The 25,404-nt window shown below is 40.8% G+C and overlaps 1 protein-coding gene across 3 annotated transcripts in view; it reads left to right on the plus strand.

The window, feature by feature from the left end:
• Window positions 1–10,905: 10,905 nt before the first annotated feature.
• THEMIS (thymocyte selection associated) overlaps window positions 10,906–25,404 on the plus strand; it is a gene marked incomplete at its 5' end in the record, with an annotated part of 82,339 nt that continues 67,840 nt past the window's right edge. For all 3 annotated transcript variants that reach the window (XM_082048693.1, XM_082048692.1, XM_082048694.1), the window contains one exon: window positions 10,906–10,996. In XM_082048693.1, coding sequence (XP_081904819.1) covers window positions 10,906–10,996 — 91 coding nt within the window. The remainder of the gene's footprint in view (window positions 10,997–25,404) is intronic.

The raw sequence follows: 25,404 nt of genomic DNA on the forward strand, positions 1-25,404 counted from the left end.
TGGTGAGGAGGTGAAAAAGCCTACTCCCTTCCTTTGGAGGTTTGTCTTTTCCAGTTCTTTAAAAGTCTATGGGCTTTAAAAGTAATGTGAAACAGCACAGGAAGAGGTTTGGTTAGTGATGTGTTTAGTGTGTTTGATTTGAAGAAAGAGATTAACTTGACAATATAAGGGAGATATTGGTTAACTCAACAGAAGGTTTTGGGTGCTAAGGAAAGGGAAACAGGAATATCTGGGCATATGTACTCCAGTGTGTACAGCGTAACTGACTTTCTGTTGTGGCAGTTTCTGAAATGTTACAGTGAAGTGATTTTTTAAATGAAATTTTAACATTAACTAGTAAAGGGAGTGTGGCGAAAATTAGTTTTTCCACATCCAGTTTCCAATAACATTACCGTCGCTGGTGTCCATGTGGGAGTGAAGTGGTGTGATCTTGCCTGTTTGCTGTGGTGCTGGGTTAAAACACACATCTTGGTGACAGAATTCACAAATGCAATGTTCTGGGAAGACCAGAACTGCCCAAAATGAGGTAAGGCACCCCAAGGTACAAGCATCTCTTGAGATGGTTGCTGTTTTCACTACAATCCAAGCAAGAAGAGAGGACAAACCCAAGGAGCAGCATTGTGATGAGTACCTATCATAGGCCAAGCTCAAATGAGCAAGGAGCTCTGGTTAACTGCTAATTTTAGGAAGCTGTATGGCATCCTCAGCTGTGTGTTAAAACAGGAATCAGCAAATTTTCTTCAAGATTTTTGATCAATCTTTGGCTTGTTGGATTTTTTGTTTGGTTGGTTGGTTTTTTTGGTTTTTTTTGGTTTTTTGTTTTTTTCTGTAACCTTGCTTGCCTTGATTTTATTTTATTCTGCCTTCTGTAAGCAGTTTGAGTGTTTGTGTTGAATGCTTTTTCCCCATTTTTTAAAGTACCTTCCCTTATATGATGTACTAAATCTTCCTTGGCAAGTTCCTTCAGCCATACTGTGTTGGTGGATTTTGTAGGAGAACAGAGAGAAGGACATAGAAAAAGAAATGAGCAAAATATGTTGCTTGTAAAATGGACTTTGGGGTAAGTGATGGCTTTGCAGATTTCAGATTTCATCCTCTAGCCATGGGAAGTCTGTTTGAATTAATTTGTTGACATAATTCTGCAAGAACACTTACAAATACATTCCTCAGAGAGATGTGAAGGGAGCTGTAGACTTTCATTTTTCAAAACGTATCCATCTATTCATGCCGGCTGTTTGTTAGATCTCACAACATGCTCAGCACCAGAAGGTCCGCGGTGCTGTAGTTCCCCACAGGCTCTCGGTACCCCCTGGCCTGGGGTCTCTCACAGTATGGTGAGGCGAAAGAAGGAGAAGGGTCCAACTGCCATGCTATATGCTTCACCCAGGAGAACATGTGCTAGGAACACATTGAAGGAGATGCCCAAGGGTCACAAATGCTCTTGGATGTCAAATAAATCTAGATGCAACAAACTGAAAACAAGATGAAAGGCTGGCAGAAAGACTTAAACTCCAAAGTGAGAGCCCTAGGATGTTTCCTTACAGACTGTTTGAAATCTTAGATCATTTAAATGAAGTTTGTTGAGAAGGACAAGGTGAAAGAGCTTTGTCTGGATTGTAACATATGTTCCATATTGCAAGGCTGCCTACAAGAAGAAATGGAGGCAGTGTTTGCTGCTCAGTAGCTTACCACTCTACGTGAGAAGTAATGAGATATATTTATTTAGTTTTTAAAAAGCAGATAAAATAGATAAGAAAACACATGGTGAAGTTTCTGGCTTGAGTATTTTAATATGAAAGAGCTAAAATATATACCAAAAGAGTTCAAACACATGCTACATGTGGTTTCTTCAAGAAAAAATGGGGTTCTGCAGTCTTTCCAGGTTGTCCTGGAGAAGAGCCCCCTGTGTTCTTTCCTCCTCCACAGCTGGGAAGACAGGCTTATTGACCAATTTGATAAGGAAATAGATTTGTTTTCCAGCACTTTTCTTCTTCCCAAATGAGTCTCTAAAGGCACAGCTTCTCATGGTGCTGCATGCTGGTAGTGATCTCCCTGTTTGCCAGTTTGTTGCAAAGATGGTGAAGGCAGTGCAGGATTGGAAAAAGATGTTCTCCAGCAGCTATTGAAAGCAGTGTGTTTCTCTCTTGTGTGAGGTAGAGGATGGGATGTGTACCACCATTGAGGACATTAGAGTGGTTTTGGTGACCACCTAGTTTGTGTTAATGCTACCAGGCATGGTGGAAAAGACAACACTCTGCTCTTTGAAAGGGATAAATAGGGCTGGAGGGCTGCTTATCTTTGCTTGATATGAAGCAGTTGTATTATAACAAGTTAGAACATAATATGTTAATGTTAAATATATAATATAATATAATATAATATAATATAATATAATATAATATAATATAATATAATATAATATAATATAATATAATATAATATAATATAATATAATATAATATAATATAATATAATATAATATAATATAATATAATATTGCTTACTCTGGTCCCAGATTTTTTTATGGCCAAATACACTGGATTCTGCATATATATATATTTTTTTTTTTTAAATCTCTATTTACTTGCACTGGGAACCTTTCCTGAAACCAGGTAACTTTATGGCTGATAAGTCAAAAACCCTTATATGACACAAACAACAGAATAGAGCACTGGTTGTATCTGTGCCTGTGACAAAATGCAGATGGGTCCTGCCTCAAATTCCACCATCCCTGAGGATAAGGAATAGTGAGTACAGACTGAGACCTCCCTGGGCATCCTCTTATCCTACAGGCTGAAACTCTGGCAGATGCCAGCCCAGGAGTCTGGCTGCCTCTTCCAATAAAATGACCCTTTAGCCTTTCTTTATTTCAGATCTTAGATTTCCCACAGCTTGCTTAGGCTTTTTCAAATCCCTTCATCTATGTTGAAGTCTCCTGTGCATTTCAAAAAAAAAAAAAAAAAAGAAAAAAGATCGCAAAACCCTCCAAAACAGATGTCCACGAATCACTGAAGTCTTTATACTGCTGCTCCTTAAGAAAGAACAAGGAACACCTGGAACAAGGCCGGAGTTGCAGATCTCTTAAGCAGCAAATGCATCTAAGCTTTCATCTGGTAAAATAATAATCATAATCAAAATGCCCTGCAGCAAGGTAATATCAATGCTTCAAAAAAAGTAGGACATTAGAATCAATTAAACTGATATGTCGGCAAGCGTTAACAACATTTCATATGGAGCCCTTGTTCTCTGATGAAGACCTAAATTTGCTGCAGAAACAATTTGCATTTAGACTCAACTCATACACAGAGTGGAAGTAATTGCAATTAAGTTTTTTCTCCAACTTTCTGAAGCTGTTTCAAAAATCAGGTTGATAAAATTTTGTGCTTGACAGACTGTATCTTTCTATGTATCTATCTTTTTAGAAAGGTTCTTGTTAATGGTTAAGAAAAAAAAAAGGAGAAATGCTTGGCTTTGTATGTATTTTAAAATGACAGCTGATATTTCGGTTCCAATAAAAATGGGCAAACATATTCAGTGCCATCACTTCATCATTAATTTGAAAGTCAGACAGCAAGTCTGTCACTTAAGATAAATATTGAGGATCACCAAAAAAATCAAGGTAACTGTTATTAAAACAAAGGTTTTGTTGATTTCTTTTCGCAGCTGCTTAGACTAAACTCTGGATTCTAATGCTTGCATAAATAAGGGCTATTAGTGCTCTTTCTTCTGGTAATGTAGACATTAGAAAGGTAAGGAGTGCGAGATGCCAGTTTTCGTTCTAGTTCTGTTAAAGCTCTTTGCTGTCAGGAAAAGTCAAACTGTTTTGCTTCCCTTCTGTAGCAAATTGTCACTTGATAGGTGAAACTTCAGGAATAATTAGTGAAAGTAGATGTGTAAATTCCATTGGGGGAATCAATCTTTCACAAATATATTTAAATTAATTCAGTGTCCTTTTCTTTGAACAGTGGCAGGGTGCAAAAAATTATTTTGGATTCCTTTAACAACATCTAGAAACCTACATTGCCTCTTTAAAAATAAATTACAGCACATCCCACTCAAGAAATCACAAAGGGAAAGAGTGATATTTAAAATTAATTCAAAAAATTTCTCCAACATGTCTCCAGCTGTCAAAAATGCATTGAAGATATGCCAAATACATTTCAAAACACTTTTTGTAATTTGAAGATATCTCAAGTAATTTTTCCTCCCAAAGTAAATCTTTAATGGACCTGTATGACTACCTAAAACTGTGGGATGTTTTTTTTTTCCTACCTTGTTTCCCCAAAAATAGGACCTACCCTGAAAATAAGCCCTAGCGTAATTTTTCAGGATTTTTGAGGATTCCTGAAATATAAGCCCTACTCCAAAAATAAGCCCTAGTTATAGTTAATTTAAAAATTCTATTTAAATAGTGTTCAGGCAGCTATATATGTAAAAAAGTAAGCATCTTTTGGAGCAAAAATTTATGTAAGACCCTGTCTTATTTTTGGGGAAACAGCGTAAGTCATTCCTTTCTTCCCTGGCCTCTGGCCCCCTCCACACACACAAAAAAAACACAAAAAACAAAAACCAAAACCAAAACAAAAAAAAACCAAACCCCACAAACAAACAAAAACACATAAACAAAAAACAAACACACAAAACCCATAACACACAGAGAAACCAGATATTTAATGAAATCTGCGGAGTTCATTGGGTTTGACTTTTTCCTTTTCCTTTTCCTTTTCCTTTTCCTTTTCCTTTTCCTTTTCCTTTTCCTTTTCCTTTTCCTTTTCCTTTTCCTTTTCCTTTTCCTTTTCCTTTTCCTTTTCCTTTTCCTCTCCCTTTTTTCTTCTTCTTTTCCTTCTTTGTTTAGAGACAGAGTAGAAAATTAGTTCTGTGGTGACATTGTTCAGGTTGAGCTTTGGAGATCTGCACACAATCCATGACTTTGCCATAGATTTTCCATGTAGCCCTGGATAAGTTGTAATTTCTCTGCTTTGGGTCTCAAACTGAGTATGGAAGACAGAGACCAAAAATGCTTAAGAGTTGCCTAGCTATTGGAATGCTGAGGATCAGTCAAGTGCCGGCTAGACTTTAGGGTGTGATGCCATGCACAGAGATATTAGTATTCTCATGGCAACACTGAGTTCACGTTCTGTGCTGTTAAATAAAAAGTGGTAACACTAGTTGGAGGTCACTTGTACGGCCCATCTTGTGTAAACAACCATTTTGACACATTCCTCTTTGTATTTGAAAGGTCTGAAACTTCTACTGTATTAAACATTTGTGTTCTACTTTATCTTCAAAATACTTTTAAACTCTTAAGAATCAATCATCTTAATACATTTATAAAGACAGGTACCATTAATTAATACCTGTCAATAAATGGAGGAATTTTTTGCTCATGATTTTGAGTTCAGAGTAGTGCAGAGCTTAGAAATCTCAGATTATGTCCTTCTCTCTGTGGTTAAAAAAAACATTAGTAGAGCTGCCTGCCTATTCAGCACATGAACCTTTCAGGGGGTTTTGTGTCCAATTCATACACAGTGCTAAAACTTTAAAAGTATGTATTAAGACCATGGTGCTAATCACACTTACTAACAGTTGGAGAGAGAGTTCTGGAGAGAGTCCTGTATTTCCTATAGTTTACTGCTGTATGCAAAGCAATTACTCTTTGTTGAAGAAACTTTGGAAAAAGGCATGTCAATATTCTTTACAAGACTATAACTTAAAATGTCATTATCAGCAAGGCATTTCTATGGGAAGCCACAACCCACTGCAACCCGTAAGTCTTCCTTATTAAGAATCTACTCCAAGCTCTATTAAAATCAATGGAAAAACCTTTCTGACTCCAGGAGGTACTGAATTGCTCAATAAAATGTAGAAAATACCCACAGGTTATTATTGTTCATTCCCTAAAAACAGTCAGACAAAAGCTTACTGTTTTTCAAAATGTAATGTATGTACATGTGCTTAGTTTCTTTTAAAAGCACTGAGGGATCCTGGTTCTTCAATAGACTGTTCACTGGAGTCAAACATTGGCAAACAACCCTCAGGGCTCAGGAGCTTTTACTAACAGACTTTTGTTCACACCTGCTAAGCCATTTAAAGTTCATATGAAGAGCACACCTAAGATCTCTTTGCCGAGCTGTAAGGAAATGTCATAGAACCCAAAACGTAATTCCTGAAAACATAAAGGAAATTTCGCAATACAGTCACAGGGCATTAAAATGGTCCAAGATTTTTAAAGCCAGAAGCCACCACAATTCATCGGGGTGACCCCTTGCTTTGTGAAGGCGTTAGGATTTCCAACCCAATCATTTTTGTAACAAACGCAAAAACTTGGAGCATAACAAGATAATATCTTTAGAAGGACAGATTTTATCTATGGGCTTCAACTGATGATGAAACAGAACACATTTCTGTGGGTAATCATCCTTGCTTTTTAACACAGGTCCTTATTTTAAATTTCAGCAGGATCTTGCTGTGCCTTTGCAGGATTAAAAAGTCCTCTACCCAGCTGACTCATCCTAGAAGGTGTATGAGCAGAGGCTGCATGTGCAAGTAGGAATGTGGGTTTTTTTTAAAAAAAGGGGGTGATTGAAATATGCTGTGCAATAAGCGCTTTATATTTTCAGGTGAAGTTCAAAGCAATTGTAGGTGCTGGAGGATAAATTATGTAAATGTTAGGCTAACAAAGCTGTCTTCCTGTAGATGCAATCCCTGGTTACAGGATCATTTTAAAGATTCCCTTCAACCAGCTCAACTAATGGCTGCATTTACCTGGAGAATAGTCTGAGCTTTAAAAAAAAAATATCACAAACCTTCACAGGCTTGGAATTGGTTTTATTTGGAAACTTGAAACACTTTATTGGGTTCTTGAAAACCAGTAAGTAAACACATAAGTGTTCATCAGCATTTTAGAAAAACGTATTTGAAAATAATTTTCAAAATTCTGTCTTTTGCTGATTTGGCCATTCATCCGAATTAGCTAACCACTGCTTCTCAGGCACATTTCACTACAGCTGGTTCCTGGCCACCCTCCAGGGGAATGTGCAGGGGCTTCTCCATATGGACAGACGTGGGTCCCTGTTTGTGCACAACTTTCAGAGCAGCCAGAGCTGCTGACACCGTGGCTCCTCAAGGACTTGTGGCCACTTTGGCTCTGGCAGGTTTCCGTGCTTTCCTAGACCCTCACCCTGTTGTCACTGGTGGGAGATGGAGTTGCCAAACTGAATGCTACCTGCAGACTCCCACAGGACACAGGTAACATGGAGGTCCTGATAGGCTCTTTGTGAAGAACTCAATAACTTAGAAATGGAAGTGTGGTAAGGAGAGGATTATGATGTCTGTTCTTTCAGTGTGGGAAGAATGGGCTCAGATTATGCCTGCTTTCATTACAGTATACACACATTTTTCAGCAGAATGTCTTAACCTTCAATATTGAAACTTGAATGAAACAAAATGAATTTTTCTGAGTCAAGATCCTCCTGAGGATTTAATCTCCAGCAGGATAATCACTCAAAATGGTCCCTTATTACAGCAGTCCATGATCATGGTGCGATAATCTTCCACTCTGGGATCAAAGATGGTTTGGAGATGGCAAATTATTTTTCTCTGAACCTGGCATTGCACATCAAACTGGGAAAAGCTCCTGCAGAGCATTTGGGAGAACAGATCAGTGGTTCTCATTTACCAGTGTAGGTGCTAGCAGAGATGAAGACTCCTCTGATAACATGTGAGCAGTGGATAGCAGTCCTGATTTGGATTTCAGTTTCAGATGAGTGCATATATAGTTCCTTCATTGCACCTGAAATGGCTGGTTTTGTTAGGCGGTGTATCAAAAAGCTGGTCTCTGCACACGCAGAGAAGCACAGTGGAACAAATGCATATGGGAGAACCGCAGAGGTGTTTGGCCCAGAGCATTTCCAGGCACATTACAAGAAAGCCGTCAGCCCACTAACAGCTCATCTGCCCACTGAGGAAGCACAGAGGCATTGCACCAACAGGGTACCCCAATAACACATCAGAAAAATGGGGCCCTGACTAAAGCCTCCCCGAGGGCATCACAGAAGGGTGATCACCCCATGAGCTGGGATGACACTCTCCACACGAGTGGAGTGGAGAGGCTCTTGAGGTTCTCAGAGCACTGAGGGGGCTTATACTTAGAGGTATGGGGCTCACTGTGGGGTGCAGGGCAATAGCCAAGTACAAGACTTATAAGATGTTCAGTGGGTAACCAAAGGTGGGGAAAGGGAGGGATAAAGGTGATTTTGGGAGGAAAAAGGTTAGGAGAATACAAGGCTTAAGTGAATAAAAGTGGCTGGTCACACACAAGCAGGCTGCTTGTCTGACCTTGCCTTGTGCTGCATCAGCACAGCCCATCCTGGCTTCTCATTCAGCTCCATTTCTGATTGTTCTCCTGTGTGTGTGTGTGTGTGTGCGTGCGCATGTGTGTGTATGGGGATCTAAGTGCCAGCAGCTGCAGTGGGACTAGGGGTCACAGAACTGTCTGTGCGACAGCAGGGCTTGGGAGTCAGAGGCAAGGCGTCCGTATTTGCTCATGTATATTAGAAGGGTCTGTACCAGCCACTGGCATGGGACTGTGTGCCTTGAGGGCTTCTCACATGTCCATATGCCAGCAGGACCAGAGGCCGGTTACTGGGTGGACTGTGCCGAAGCCCAGCTCCTGGAAGGATCCACACTACATATATACATATATATTTCAAACTAACAGACCTTTATCTGGATCAGCCAGAGACAGGAGCAGGAGGAGGCCATTGGTGCTTGTGTAAATACGGTGGATTCTGCCTAGGTTGAGCTGTCTATCTGGCAGTGTATTTATGAGCATAGGTGCTCTATATGTGTGTGTGTGTGCGTCCCTATTGGAAGCACATGCTGCTGGTTGGCCCTGGGAGTATGGAGCTGCAGCCACCTTCTCCATGTTGTTGGGCTGCTGGATTCAGTAACACAAACCAGGTTTTGTTCTGATTTTTCCTGCATGACATCCATGCTTGTTTGTACATTTACTTTGTTGGATTCAAGTGATTTTGAAACCAGTTATTAATTTTTATGTGCGTTTGCAATCGATGTTACATGGTTTTTGTGGTGTTGTTCCTGGCAGTCTTATCAGAGTGAAGAGCCAAATACAAGTGAATTCAGGAACAGTAGAAATTGCTTTAGGGGCTCTTTATCCACAGACCAAAACAATGTGGACAGGTAAAGCTCAACTGCTGGCACTGACACAATACCTGACAGCCTTGGGAACCAGTATATCAAGAAAATGGGCTTCGATTTATACGAGTTGCACATATGTAATTTTTAAACATATAAAGATGTCCCACAGAAATAGCTGAAACCACTCACAAAATTCCATGCTCTTTACCCGGTGAGAACCAGCTTTTTACAATATGGGTATTTTGATTACCACTGAATGTCTGTGATTTCCCCAGCTCTCTCCCAGACCAATTATATTTGTTTAATTTTGAGTGTATGTTGTTGGGAGGAGAGAATGAGGGATCTTTTGTTAAAATAGTTGTTGCGTGGTTGGCTGTGCATGTTCTCTAGTTTGGCTTTTATGAATACCTCTCACTTCTAGACCCAAAGTCCTGTTATTCATCTTGCCTGCAGCACCTGCAGCATTAACAGCTGCCAATAGTGAGCTCTGCACCTGCAGGCTCCCCGCTTACCAAACCTATTTCACACTCTCTGGAGCAATATTTGTTATGACCAAGTTAACAAACTCTTCAAACTCTGTAGATAGCCTGGTACCTCAAAGGCCTGGGCACCAACTACAAGCATTTTGGGATTTTAATATAAGTTTTTTAATATGTGATTAACATTGTGTCTTGTAAATTATTACGTATAGATGAAATGAAGTTACTAATATTTTTTTTAAATGGTTATTTCACTCACCATTTTGTCATAACATCATACTTTTGCTGACATCTCAAGGAGACAGGAGAGTGGTGTAAGGGAACATGAAATCACAGTCACTTCAGTTTTTCCTGGTGATCCGAGTCTGCCACTCATTTGCTACATGGTCTTGCTCTTCAGAGGAGAGCTGCTGAAATAACTGTGCTTGATAAGGCTCAGAGAAGCAGAGTTGGGATCAACACTAGGGATTTGGCCTGAGAGCAGTCTGATTTTCATGTGGTATTCGGCAGTAGCCTCTTAAAATTCATTCCCAGTTTCAGCATCTCAAATTCAAAACCTCACAAGTCACTGGTGACTTTAAAAAGTCTTGGTCATTTTGGTAACAGCATTGTGTTTTAATCTCCATTTATAGTACAAAGTAATGTGTATCCTATTTGGTATCTTAAATCCGGCTACAATATTTAAGGCAGCAAAAAGCATCAGAACAGAATGGTTTTAAGTTATTTTCTTCAAAGTTTGTTGTGGTTTTGAAGATAACAAAAAACCAAACTATTTTGTTATGCTCCAAGGAAAACAAACCAAAACAAAACATGACAACAACAGCAAAACCACACAGACATGATGTTTTTTTCCCTACTTTAGGAAGGGCTGATATTCAGTACCTTCTCTTCACAGGGTCAACAACCACCACCGATGAGATGGAGTTTTGTGGCAGATTCCCCTGCCCCCTCCAAAGACCGTTATTCACAGCACCCCCTGCACCTGTCCCATCCTGGCACAGCCCATCACTGGGCATTGGTACCCCAGCCTGGCACAGGGCCACCAGCTCAGTATCCCCCCACCTCACCCCACTCCAGCTGCAGCCGTGGGAGGAAGCAGCCACAGAGGGGAGGAAGCAGAAATACCTCCCCATGCTGCTCCTCCCCTCTGCCACAGAGCCCCATGGCTGTCCCAGGCACAGCATGAACCAGGCTGCGAATGTTGCCACCTTGAAAGATCTTCACTGGTCTTTGCATACCAAACCCACATGCTGCCTTTCTGTGGACCATGGCATCTACCCTGGAGAAGTTCATTCATTCTCTGGACCCCAAAGCCCTTCCCAGGGTCCTCCAAATCCAGTCAGGCATCTATTGTCAAGGTGAGCATTGGGTGCTTTCTGGCAGGGCTTTGCAAGTCCACCTTTGACATTGGGTCCCCCCTTGGGACTGGGGTGTGGGGGAGGCAGAGGGAGGATGCTGACAGAGTTGTCTCCTAGCAGTTTCCCACCAGCTGCAATTTTTCCTTTGAAAAAACAGTGTAATGATCAATGACTTTGGAGATGTCTTTGGTATTGTGTGCATCTGGTCTTCTCGGAGGCAGTGAGGAAGGAGCTGTAGTTAGTCCTGGTAGTATCCTGGAACAGGTACTGGAATTTGCTTTGCACTTACACAGAACTGTCAATGCAGCAACTGCCAATCATCTCACAGGGGTTAGCTGATTAAACTTAGCTCTGTTCTTCCAGGCTTGGCATGAAGAGGTGCTCTCAGTTTCAGAAATAAAGAACCAGAGCACCTGGAAAGTGACCATGTGGGACCATAAGGTTTTCTTGAAGTTCTGCCCTGCATTTGAGGGTACTTCAGGTCCTCAACAATACAAAGGGATGGGTATAAGTCAGACAGGAGTATCACAGGGGTGATATTTTGCTGGGTTTTTCTGCAGTAGATCTTTTTATGGTGCTTCTGTTGCTGAGCTCTGCTTGTGCACAAAACACAGTGGAAGGGTAGTAAAGATACTTGTACTGGAGGGAACAGTTCTGTGTTCATTCAGGGTATGGACTTAATTGACAGTGAAAACACCATGTCAGGCCCATGTATTAGTCTAGGAAAAGAAAGTTACCTCCTGCCACTGCAAGGGAAAACTTGGGGTTACACCAGGTAAAACAGAGGGGAATTTATGAAATAAGTTGAAGCCTCAGCTTCAGCCAAATACCTGCTTCAGGATGCACAATATCTATCTTTACATTAATATAAAAATCCCCATGCTGCTCCATAGCAGGAGGGGAGAGGAGGTGGCCACCATCGGCTATGGCCATGGAAAGTCTGAGCTGCAATCCTGGTGCTGTGGCCAGAGTGAGTGATTCTTCTCTCCACAAAAACAGCCTCTTGGGGCAGAAAGAAAATGGGAAAGGGCATACTCAAGCTGTGATGGTAGTCAATTGTCCATGTTCTACTGGTGGCCCAAAGTGGCTGCTCTGGAGACTGCCTAGGACACATGAATATTACTGATCCATAAAAAGGCATTCTGGGAAACAAACTTGGCCAAAATTACCAGAAATGTTTGAAAGTATGATTTGACAATTGGGCTGTTCAACTTTACATTTTAAAATGGCCCAAGAACTTGAACTGGATTAAGTGCTTGATAAGGAGTCTGGCACCTAAGTGGTGAGGAGCAGAATTTAAAATAAAAAAGGGAAGATTTGAGTAGCCACCATATTTGCCTCTTTCCACACACCTAGGAAGCAGAGGTTATACAAATACAAGTTGTATGCCTATGTAGATATGCATGTGTGTACATATATGTACGTATATACAAAGTACTGTAAGATACATATAGGTATATACAAAATGCTACGAGAAAATTATGGTAGCCCAGCTGTCAGCAGGCTTCTGAGTCCCTATATTCTGCATCCTGCTGTTAGTGGATGGTAAAACTCATAACACTACGTCTTTGGAACAGAAGTATTTTTGTGTGTGCTTCCATTTACTGTGTAGACCTTTCTACATGAGAAAAAAAAAAAAAAGCAGTGGAGGCATAGCATTGTCACTGCATATGGGAGAAAAAGGCTATTAGCTGATTACTGTCTATAATAAAAGAGCCTGCAAAGCCATGGGAGGGGCTGGTTTTTGCCAAGATCCAGGAACTATTGCACTAAAAGTGAGAGCCCTTGTGTTGCGGTGATGCTTCATTAGTCTTCAGCTGCACCACCTCTTCCTGTCCTCTGCTACTGGTGGCTTCCTCTCAGCTGTGCTCACTAATATTTCCACCACCAGGCTAGATGCAGCACTAACATACATGCAGGTGTTTCTTGCTTACACAAGAAACAAGGCTGATACAGATGTGCTACTTGGATCCTTCCCCTCACAGTTGGCACATCCCCAGACCACTTGCAAATACCTAGAAATCACAATGTCCACTAGGAGGCTTGTGTTAGTTATTTTCTTCTTGCTTTCTTCAGAGGAAGCTAGAGCTGCTTGACACACTCTGTGCCTGATGGGTTTGCAGGATCTAGGACTACAAAACACCTTCTTGGCCAGATTCTCCCTTTCTCTTCCTCCCTCCCTCCCCAAGCGATCTGTCCACATTGGATCTCTCCTGAACATTTTGCTTCCCTCTGTACCTCGCAGCAGGGATGAACACACTGTTCTGTGATTGCATTGTGATTTATATTGCATTTTCTGAAGATAAAGTAGTGCTTCCAAGAGAGTCTGAAGTAAGTCCTGTTATATTGCTAAACAGGCAAGTGGACCACTTTGTGCACTTTGAGTGTCCATTAGGACAACCATTCTTCAGTCCTTCCTCAGGCAGATCCGCTGCCCCCTCAACAACCCTTTTCATTTCTCTTCCCACGTGCAGTACACCAGCAATCACATTATGGGTAATGGCATGTCTATTTACAGGGAACATGGGTTTATTGCTATGGTTGCAGGGACCAAATCAGAGCATTCGTGCACTGATTGTAGTAGCTCCCAACTGGCTACAAAGTCAGACTGGTCAGCTGAGTCCTACTTGGATTAGCCGTTTCATGGAGTTGGATTTCATAGGAAACTGTAACGATGCTCAGCACAACATGCAGATAGTAAGAGAGAAGATTTATTTTTAAAGCATTACATGGGATTGTTTGAAACTGGTCGTTCACAAGAGATGATTAATTTTCTGGTGTAAGAATTTAAAATAGCAAGAATTTGTACATATAAAAACCTTATGTTTATTCCCCTCTCCACAGCCCCAGAAAAAAGTGCAAGTCTTCTTAATGTCAGGTTAACCAGGTACATATTAATAGAAAGGCTAATAGAGTAAATGGTATACTAAATCCATTGGAGCTGTCATGTCAAAGTTGCAGCAGCCAACCAAAGAAGACTATCTATGTGGTAAGAAGACAATGGAGTGTAATTCACTCACTCGTCTTCTCTGGTGAACTGTGTGCTGTGGGGATGAAACTTTCATTTACTCTATTCTGGAAGCAACATTTTTCACACACTGCACTTAGGTTTAAATGATCTTACAAATATAGGACTTGTAAATTAACATTACTGTTCTTGATAGATCTGTTTTTCAGTACCTCTGGAAGCATAAAGAAAGTGTAATGCCGTAAGTCTTTGTAAGGATAGAAGTATTTTTTTCCATGTGGTGAGGTATTTTTATTAGAAGCTGCAAAGTCAGGCTCCAGGGAGAGTGGGAATTTGCTTCCCCCTGGGCAAGGTAAAAGCTCTAAAAGATCTCATTTTACCTTCGTACCCTTGTAGCACCGAGTACAATCTCGGTCTCTGTTTTCAGACCCAAGCCTGCCTGCTGCAGTTCCTGGTGGAAAGTAAGTAGAAAACATGCTGTGTGTATCCATTCCACCATTAGTATCTCTACTGGCCTATTAAAAGTTATGTTCCTGCTGCTATTAATGGAATAGTAATGTATTTAACTGTAGCTCTCCAAACTGAAAATGGACAGGACTATATAGACCCTGTTTCCATTCAGAATACTTTCAGCTAGCGAAGCTACAGGCAATTGAACTTTTGCTGTTGGTAGTGAATACTATGACCTGGACACCTTTCTGAAGTTACACGCCTGTTCGCCTCTCTGTTCCTGGCTTGAAGCAGAGGGAAAGGTTTCCCTAGGGTGATATCAGTGTTTCTCATGCTACGCCTGGACTTTGGGGTTGGTTGAAGCCTTACCCACTTTGCCACAGGCAGGAGAGTCAAGGTTTGAGGAATTTGTTCATACTCTCATGTTCCCAAAGCCCCAACCTGCAGTCACCACCTATGGCAGTCTGACACTGTGCAGGCTCAACAACATGGGGTTTTAGTAATAGCTCTGAGTTCTTCTAAAGTACTTTCAATACATTGCACTCAAAGGACCATACAGAAGCAGAGAAATTATTGTTATTCCTGGTTTAAACACAGAAATATAGATGAAAGGAGAGGGTGGTTCTTCAACCCCCTGGGATGCCTCTTGGGGCAGTTGCTTTGGACTCTGCTAGTCATAATATCATTGCTACAGAAACTGGACTGTTGAATCTCTGAAGGGATTAGTAAAGCTGATTATAAATTGAGAGCAAGCTTGCCAGATACAGACATCTTGCTAATCAGCACTGATCAGAAAGGAACTACAGTGCAGACTGAAGTACATGACAATTTAATAGCTCATTGAAATATGTTATTAAAAAATTAAGCTACTGAAACTTCATTGGAAACTGATTTGATTGATTGACGGTTTTTCTTTGAACATTTTAGTAAATATTGATGCTTAGTGAGCTAAATACCGTATGACCTCTGAGGCTGAGTTTTACAGATAGCATGCAAGTAAGGGCTTTCATCTTTATGTTACAAAAATTATGTCTGTTTTAATACTGATATAATTACTTTATGGGTAATTGAATTTAATATTCTGCAGGCTTAATTTAACCAGTGGCAGGACAGTAAAAAGTGTCAAACTTTAATTGTGATAAATGTAGAACTGCTCAAAGCACCTATTCTGTTGGTGTTTCTTGGCACTAGCCATGTTCTTTACTCGCAGCCTTCCCATTTTTGCTCTGCCTAAACAGAAATCCCACATTGCCTTTTTTTTTATTCCCCTAAAGCTAAACGCACACATCAGTGATGGGATTAGGACCCCAAGGGTTGGGACTTGCCACAGTACAGGGAGAGTTTTTAGGTCTTCTCTGCATTTCTGCTCTGCAAAAGCAGCACATGTGTTGTGCAAATCGCACTGCCAGGACATCTCCTTTTTACAATGGACCTGTGTAACTCCTTGGGAACATTTATGCTGTGTTCTCTTTCTCTGAAGAGAATGGATCTGTAAGCTGGCAGCCTCCATCTCCGCAGGCTGGGAGTGCAGCGAGCAGCAGGTTGTAAATGCAGTGCTCTATGCTCTGCTCCCTCTCCTGGGGGTCTGGAAAGTCTCACAGGGAGGAAATGGTGGGAAGAGACAACAATAGGGTCACATATATAGCCCTGGTTAATAACCTTCCAGATCTAAAGAATAAAGATGCTCAGTATTGCCAGGTGGGGATGCCCTCTCTGGGTGGCTGCTTGGTTCTCTCTGACAGCTGCATGACGGGTGATGCCAAGCAAAAACCCTTTGTGATTTGCTCCTTCATTGGTGCATGTGCATAGCTCCATTGCAAAACTCTCCTTGGTGAATCATAAAGAACATGAATATGCTTAGGCTCGCGGTTCCTCTTGGCTCTCCTTGCTGGTTGTGTATCCAAGCCTGCTCACCCTCTCCGCAGTTTCAGCCTTTCTACTTCTGTTACTGGGAAAGAGCATCTTTCCAAAGTGGCTTCTGTGAGCCTTTCACGGGAGCGATGGGTTTGGCTTAACCACTTATGAAAAGTCCTGTTAACCCTGTAACTGCAGCTAGGCAAACTGAATAGAACAAGAATCCTTATGTATAGTCTCAGCTGCAAGAAATTGCTCTCAATGCTAATAGTTAAAAAACAATCATGTAGAATGGAATTATTTTTTTACTGTTTTAAAGTCAGCCCGGAGGGAAGAAGTCCTGCTCCCTTATCAGTGTGAAAAACCAGTGAATCAATGAAAACTAGGATATATGGTCTGTAATTCATATGAATAAAACAAGCAAGCTGCCCTTTCAGGATTAATAAAGGCACTTTTTTTCTTATAAAAAGAAACAACACAATTTAAACGGACGCTAAAGCATGGACAGCTTTCAACAGCTTTGATGAAGATAATTAGGGTTGTGTTTCTTAGAGGTGGAAGATCAATGACCTGTGCATATACTGGGTTTGAGTACATGCCAAAGGAGAATTGTACATGAAATGGTAGAAATTTGTAGTACGGTGTTTGCACTTGCTAATTTGCCTCATTTTTTTTACAGAGATAGAAGCCAAATCTGTCCATAAAAAACTGAAAGGCTTTTCCCTCTTGAACACAGTTGTTTCCCTTACTCTTGCTTGAACAGTCAGGAGCAAGAGTCCTAGGTATAGCTGGAGTAACAGATTGTTTGAGTTCTCTTTTGTGGTCAGTAGTCAGAACATGTTATTAATAGTAAATTTTCCCTATTAATATATACTACTGACACTCTCCTGCACTTGCTCAGATGGCTTCAAAAACATGTTTTATTCTGAACAAGAAGGAAAGTGCCCTTCAGTGAATGCACTATGAGAACAAAACCTGATTTTTATGGCTCAGATATTGCTCATTTTCTTCAAGCTACTGCCCTCAATGGGATGACTCACAGAGATAGAGTGAGAAAAATCTGACCCTGGGTAGCTGGCATTGAGGGCAAAGCTGTTTCAAGGATCTCCTTTTGGCGATTTTCTTTCTGTGAGGTTCAGCTCCAAGCCTCTCTGTGGATGGCACAAGAGATGGGCAAAATACCCAAATTCCCAGGCTTGTCTCGATGCAAGGGTCAGCCGCCTGCCTTAGCTGGCTGAAGCTGCCCTCAACACGCTGGTTTCCTGCAGTGGAGAGGGGCCCCTGACTGGTGTTACACTGGGGCTTCCAGAGATGTGAGAAGGAGGTCTGTAGCAGGACAAGCCATTTTTCCCTACAAATGAACCTGCCATCCTATAAAAATACCAAGACTATTTTCGCAAACTCAGGCTTCAGGGAGATAAGGGGTACAACTAAAGCAAATGACGGGGGAGGGAAGATCCTGAGATAAACTTCTTGTGCTATATAAGCCCATGACCATTGCTGAGTTACAGGGCTCTTGTGAAGTATTTTTTCTTCCATTAGCTGGTGATTTATGCGTGAGGAGACATGGCATCAATCCAGGTTCATGGATTCTGGTTAGGTCCATTGGACACACGGTCATGGCACACAAGGCAGTGTGCTGTGATTGCAGTGGGGGAAGATGCTTAAATAGGTTTCCAATTCTGGGCTTTACCTGTGAAGTGCTCAACACTCTGACTTGATCCTGCAACTTAATTTAAGCAGCCTTCTTAAACCCAGTCCAACAAAGCACATATTTGCTGTTAAACATACACTTCAAAAACCATACCTTAAGTCAAAGTAATTAACGCTGCAAAGAAAATGAATAAAACTGAATAAATTGCAAACAGCTGAAACAGTGACTAATGCTGTTATAAAGCAGCTTTTGGCATTCTCTTCATTGCTACAGTTAATTCCAGCTTACGTGCGTAAGCCCAAACAAAAGGTCAAAGATGTTGCGTTTGGAACTGTGGTTTCACCTGCTCTTTCCATTGTAGTGGGTGCTGCATGCACAAAACTCTGCCGCCACATGTAGAGTGTGAGCCCTCCAGATAGATGAGAATCAGAAGAAAGTATTAAAAAAAAAAAAGGCCATAAACCTATCAGGAAAGGAATAAATCAGAAACTGCTGCCGAAGTAATTTTTTTTTTTTAAATTCCATTATGATTGAAATGGCTTAAAGCACTTGACATTTGAAGTTTGACTTTATATAGCAAAAGATGAATCTTACAGCTTTTGTTTTTTGGTGGTTTTGTGCTGCCAAAAACCAGACCCTCTGCAGCTTAATTAGGTATGATCAAGATAAGATGCTTTCTTTGCACAGAGACTTTTGGAGGGAGTTTACCTCTGTGGCAATTCAGCAGCTGATGTCCTTGGACTATTCGTGTCCCAGACTGACCAAACCTGGAGATTTTTGTTGCTTAGGACACATGTTAAAAGAGAGAAGAGCTGTTACAAAACAGAGTAAGTTGCTCTGTCACTTGATAGAGGACCTTCTACACAAACTCATGCCACTTTCGTGACCAATGCTGCCCCTGAGTCTCTGGAACACCATATGGACACAGGGGAGCTGGGCTCACCCCCTCTCTATGGGTGCACCTTCTGGGGGTGGAAGGAAGAGGTGGATAAAAGCCATACAGGTGCTTTATGCTATCTGCAGCCACTCCCACAGCCTGGGGTTGCAGAGAGAAGCTGGCACATACATTCTTTTCCTGCCACTGAGAACATGATTTTCAGCTGCTTTGTTTTTTTTCTGTGAGATGTTAGTTTATTTGAGATCAGTGGGGAAAGCCCAGCATTCTGATCAGCCTCTTCAGTGCTCAGGAGGTATCTGAAAAAAAAAAAAAAGACACCTAACTTCTCACTATCATAAACTGTTTGCTTTTTTTCTACTGCTTAATCAGAGGGTAATATGATTAAAGTTATTAAGCAAAACTCTCCTCCCCACAACTTAAAACAGATCTCTCTTCTTGCCAAAGAGCATAAACTCTGAACAATTGGCTAACTCCCAAATAATGCCCATAAAGAATGATATCTTTTTTATTGATACTAATTATAGATACATTATGCCCTTCATATTCCTTTGGGAGACTGTAGCAGCCTTAATAAACCTATGATTTCAGCGGAGCTATGTCACTGGGGAAAGTGGGATGTAATTCTGGCTGAATGGCTGCACCAGGGGCAGGTGCCTTGATGTGAAAGCAGAACCATTTCACCAGCCTCTGAAACAGAGTTGACTCTGATTTGGGAAGACAGCACCCATATGAGCAACTGATGACAACATAATGGTGGAGAAAGCAGCACTGGGAAAAGGATATTGGGACAAAGTTCTACTGTTTCAGGACATGTCAGGAGATCTTTCATCTCCCTGCAAAGCAGCCAGGTTCACGGTTCTTCGGATCTTCTTTCAAAGACTGCTCAGCCTGCCAGCTGCAATGAATTCAGTGGGTGCTACTGAGAGATGAAAGGGACAATTTTTTCCTTCAAGGATTCAAACTCATGGGGATAGAGAGTCAATGCCTAGGGTCTGTCCTGCAAAGTCACTTGTTTTTGTTAGGAGAAAGGCTTGGTCTTTGTTAAAAAAAAAAAAAAAAAGAATGAGGGATATTTGGAAGTGCTTAGCAGCACCCTGTGTAGCAGACAGACTGTTAGACTGGGAGTCAGCCAGCCTGGGCTTGAGCTCCAGCACTGTTGAATGGTAATCTGTGCAACCTTAGTCAAGCCTTTTGCTTTGTTTGCGTTACTTTACCTAGGCCTCCTTGCTAAACTGACCAGGGCCGTGTGATAAAAAAGAATTATGTACATGATGTATTATTGCTGTTTAGTCATGGACCTGATTTTGAGCCATGCTTTGTGTCAGCATCAGCGAAGCATTTGCTCCAAGAGCAGTCACCCAATGGGGCTCCAAGGTACTTGAGAAGAAAAAGGGAAATATTACTGAGATATTTCCTGTTCTACCTTGTATTATAAAATATTTCTGTCAGTGGTGCTCTCATATGGCCTGACATGAAGAATGACATTCTCTGTCTCAGGCATTCATTGTATTTATATTTTATGTTGTTGTTTTTAATAGAAAAAGACTCTTTTTGTACAAGTAATGAGAAATAAATCAAATAAAGGCTCCTGTTAGGGATGATGGTTGTGTGGCTGCTTAGCATTTTAGGGAAGATGGAGGAAAAAGATATTTAACTAATTCTTATGGTTGCTTTGATGTGATCACAGCAGTTGCTAATATGGATTGTCAAACTAGAGATGAGCTTATGAAAGGATATAAATGTGGTTTTTATTGAATAAAGTAACAATCCAGAAAAGGTGGTTTCAAAAGCAACAAGCTCTTTAATTACAGCCTTCAGGGGCATTGTTTGATCACTGTAAATAAGCTGCTTTATTCTGGTTTCTGCAAAAATGTTATTTTGCATTATATTGCATACCTCTTTCTCAAATAAAAAAGATTCAGTCCTTAAGATTACTTGATCTATGTTTTCAATGTCTTACACTTTCTTTGTGGCTTGAGTGGGAAAAATACATTTGTTGTGCAACAACAAATAAAGGTACTAAAAGGCTCATTTTAACTTTAATTTTATTTTTCAATATGTTGTGTGTGGGGGCCTGCATCACTCAGCTAAAATAAAATCTTTCAGGGTCCCATTGTCACACAGCAGATATTTTCAAAATGTTTTAAGACTAGTTATCATGGCTTTTAAAGGAAAAAACATTCTTATTGTCCCTTTTGAAAACTACACAATTTCCCTCCCTCCCTTGTATCAGCACAAATATTTGCTGCAAAATCCTAGATGACAAATCACACAAGTAACATTTTTCTTGTCTGAATGTAATCTTCATTGTACTATTCTAGGCAAACGGCCAAGCTAAGGCTAAAATCAGGGCTAAGGCAATCTAGTCGCAGACAAATATGTAATTAGAATCAATACTGTATGTGCAATTGCACCCACCAAAATGAACCTGTTCTTCTATGGCAGCAGAGTTTCATTTTTTAATGTGGTTTTTTGTTGTTTTTTTTTTTTTTTTCCCCTGCTATCAGTAAAAATGAGCCTTCTGCAATCATTGTCTCGGTCTGCTAACCACCTTCCTTCCAACCTCTTACCCTCATAATCTTTCAGCCTTTTGGCCTCTTCCAATTGAATCTGATAAAGGAGATGGTACTTAAAGTCCTACAAGTTGCCTGTGAAAACTGTCATTCAGGTAGATATCTGTCTATATACCTGTGTACACATATATCCATCTGTCTATCCACTAATATATATGTTTTACTACTGATAAGATGTTGAAGGTTTGTCTCTGACTTCTGTAATCAGATGGAAAATGTGATGGCACACCCTCGTTATTCAGTGGTTATATGAGCAATTTATGCATCTTCTCTTCTGGGATGAAAGGTATTGTCCTATGGCCACGAGTTCTGGGATACTTGGGCACTCTCCGCTTCTATTCTGCTAAGAACTTTCCTATCTTCTAGAAGACTTAAAGTATCCTCCCCAGATGCTTAATACCCTTTCCCTTGTTGATAATGCCAAAAAAATACTCTTTTTTTTTTATTATTTTTTTTTTTCAAGAATAGGTTCAGTTTCCTTGGTATTATTATGATGCATTATCTTTGCTACAGGATTATGTACCCATGTAATGGTTTATTTTTTGATGGTAGGACAACTAGCTTGTCTGATTTTCCTTTTTTTTTTTTTTATTTTAATTAAAAGTATAAATTTTTTTTTTTAGTTTTCATTTTCATCTCACTTTTTCCTAGAACTGATGCTTTTAGATGAATAATCTGTTTGTTTTCCACAACAATGTTATGTTTTGTTCTGATGAAAGACCCTGGGAGTTAAGGTGCTGTGACAGTCCTGTGCATCTATTCTGTGCACATTCCTTTGTGGCTTGCAGTCTGGCATTTATAATCCATCTTTCTTCTGAATGCATTATCTTGGCCCTTGATGTTTCAAACAGAGCCTGCAGCTCCATGTAATGCTTTTTGTAGACTCCAGTTTGAACTCCATATGCTTGTCTGCCTCAGGTACTTTCTCTCTCTTATGAGTGCAGATTTTCTTTTCTTGTGTATTTTACCCTTTTCTTGTAGTGTTTTAGAATTCCCTGCCATCTCTGTGGTGCCAGACCACTGTTTACCTTGTATAGGTTGCTATTTGCATTTCTTATGTTTTGCAAATTTTGTTTGCTTTGTCAAAGGCTAATTTTGGTGTCATTCAATAACATATTTTTGAGAGTTTGGCAAATTTAGTCTCTTCTTGTGGATATCACCAGACAGGATCTTCAGCCTTGGACCTGTCACTACCTGATAAGTGTTTTCACTTTTTTCAAGCTCCATTTATTTTGTGATGGAGGACAGGACTTTCTCAAACTCTCCACTGCACAATTTGTGGTGAAGCTATTGTGCCTATGGAAAAGCAAACCTGATAAAAGCAGTGAGTTCTTCAGAGCCAACCATGATCAGAAACAGGGACCTCCTCTCTTTATTTCTCGGTGGCACTGCTCTGCTGCGGGTATAAACCAAAGTAGTGGTTAAATAATCTTCAATGGTCAGCAGTTTTTCGAGAGGTTCAGCCTCCTGATTGCTCCATTCTTCCCCTCAGGGCTATTGCTTGGTTTGCCCTACTCCAGCTACCATGTTATTTGGAAAAGGCATGTGGCCAGCAAGGCCACCAAAGCTGCATGGCTCAGTGCCTGTGCTCCAATGGAGCAGCACTGCCTGCCTGTGGGTGCACGGGGGGTGCTGGCTGCACCAAGGGGCATGCTGGCAAAGGCTGTCTAGCAGAGATGAAAGCAAATGTGCCCAAAGCCCGTAATTAGTCAATGTAGTTACTTTCATATGTTAAATGGTTTCTCAGGGTCTGTTTTCAAGTGGGGTAATCTGGAGAATCTGGATCTAAATCTGCACTGAAGATAAAAGCCTCTAGAAGCCATGATCTCCCATTTTGAGTAGGTTTTCACAAATATTTGTTTGAGGGTGAGAATATTGGAATTCTTCACTCATCTTTCCATGTTTCTGTAATGCAGAGCTCATCATGCTGGGTCCTCTGAGATTCCCTGTATCTAATAATATCATGGTTACTTGTGATCGCTAGTATGTCTGATGTGAGGAGTGAGGTGGTTCAGCACAAAAGGAATATTACTCTCTTCACAGCTGCTCAATCTTTCTCTCCCTCTCACTCTAATATGAAATAAGTATTGCACACACACTTTTCTGACTGTCATAAAATATCCTATGGAGCTCAGCTAAAGCAATGAGAGCTATGATAATTCCTCAAGTGTTTATTAGAGCAGCAGCCAGCCTACTGATGGGAGCTGTAGCAATATCCAGTGGAGACATCTGAGTTAGTCAATGCTGAATTGCTCAGGGACTAAAGGGAGAGCAAACAATGATGCACTATATTTACAATAAGAAAAACAGATTGTTCTTTGCCAGTTCAAGGGCAGCAGCTCTCTTGTTCTTTTGCATAGTACCAGATTGGTTGAAAGGATGCATAAACTGCATGTTCTTTCACCTGACTGTGGCTGATAATTGTGTGGCACTATAATCCAGAATATCTCTGAGCTAATCATCATCCTGGTGTGCAACAGAAAGGCAGCAGCCTGTTAAAGGAGTTTAGAGCCCAAGTGCAATAGTCCCCTTGATCCTATGTAGGATTCACTGCAATGGAAGCCAGGCAATATTGCCAAGTCTAGCCTGCTGAAAGCATCTGCCACATGATTTTTTAATTATTTTTCTTAACCTAGATTCTTCTACATAGGATTAAAAATGTACATTAGAACCTGTCTTTCTCAGGGGAACAGCTGGTGATTTCCTGGTGTCCATCTCAATTGTAAGAGCATTGCTCAAGCAACAGACTGTTTTGCCTGGACACGTCTTCACAACAGGGCAAACTTAGCTGCTCAGCGTTACTCTCATTCATCCTCCTGTCCTGACACAAACTCATTGTTCTGTGATAGTCTACTGAAGCTTTGGGTTTAGGACAAAACCAGAGCAAGTTTTGCTCAGGTTTATATCCTGGTGACTGCCAGTGAGGCCAAGGTGGTAACCAAACACTTGTCACCAGCCAGTGCTGCAGTAGAATTATTAAATAAGTCCCAAACTCAGTAAGAAATGCTTACTAGCCCAGGCTATGGTTGTGATTAGAATTGACCTTGAGTGAGCATTAGGAAAATCAGTTGGCTAATAATTATGCTTCTGATATGAAGGAAAAAGTGCAGCTTTTTTTTTGTCTCTTCAGCAGCTACAAGAACACCTGTGGACTACAGAGTGTTCCTTATTGTGGGAAGTGAGTTCTGCAGGCAATGACAATATTTCGGTACAGGCCATCTCAATTATTGATTGCTGCTATATAACCAGAGGTCAGACTTTAAATATCTCTCATTGACGGAAAAAAAAAAAAATAAATAAATCTGTCTTCTCAAAAGAGATAAGGAGAGTTTGCTTCTTCTAGATTTCTGTCAAAAATGTAACCAGAGGAGGGCAAAATTAACCTTGCAAACCCTTTGGGGAAGGGAGAAATGGAAATGAGAAAAAAAGTATTTTAAGTAGAAGAGCATCGTTAGTAGCTGAGCAAATGAATACACTCACCAATGCATTGGGAGTGGAAATAAGAATAAGGTTTCTCACCATAAGGGAAATGAAATTCTGAGGTGGGATTCCAGAAAGGGTACTTCCACGTCACTTCAGGACAGAACTTGATAAGTTCTTGGAAGGAACTGCACAGTATCAGAAGAACAGATGCTAGCACTAAAGTCAACATTTCTGGTGTTCTGTGCTCAGTATACTTCTGTCTACAAATGGAACTGAAAGAAGGTTTCATCAGCATGTTTGCTGCATTGCCTTTAAACATACACAATTAATTAAACCCATGCCTCAAAGCTTCTACTAGTCTCCTGCCGGGACCAGGAAGAATTTTCCTTCTTCTGCATAACTTGGCTTTTGTTTTGGTTTTGCTTTATTCTTCCCCACTGCTCCCACTTCTGAAAGAGCAGATATTGACCATTGTAAGAATGGAGAAGGGAGGGTGATTTTGGCAGGGCAAGCTGCAGGTCCAGGTTTTGCTGAGGAAGCTCTGGAAAACTTGGTCGGATTGCCTTGTTCCGGTGCTCAAACTTCTGA

Source organism: Streptopelia decaocto (genome assembly GCF_964273445.1).
Source record: "Streptopelia decaocto genome assembly, chromosome: 3".
NCBI classification, from domain to species: Eukaryota; Metazoa; Chordata; class Aves; order Columbiformes; family Columbidae; genus Streptopelia; species Streptopelia decaocto.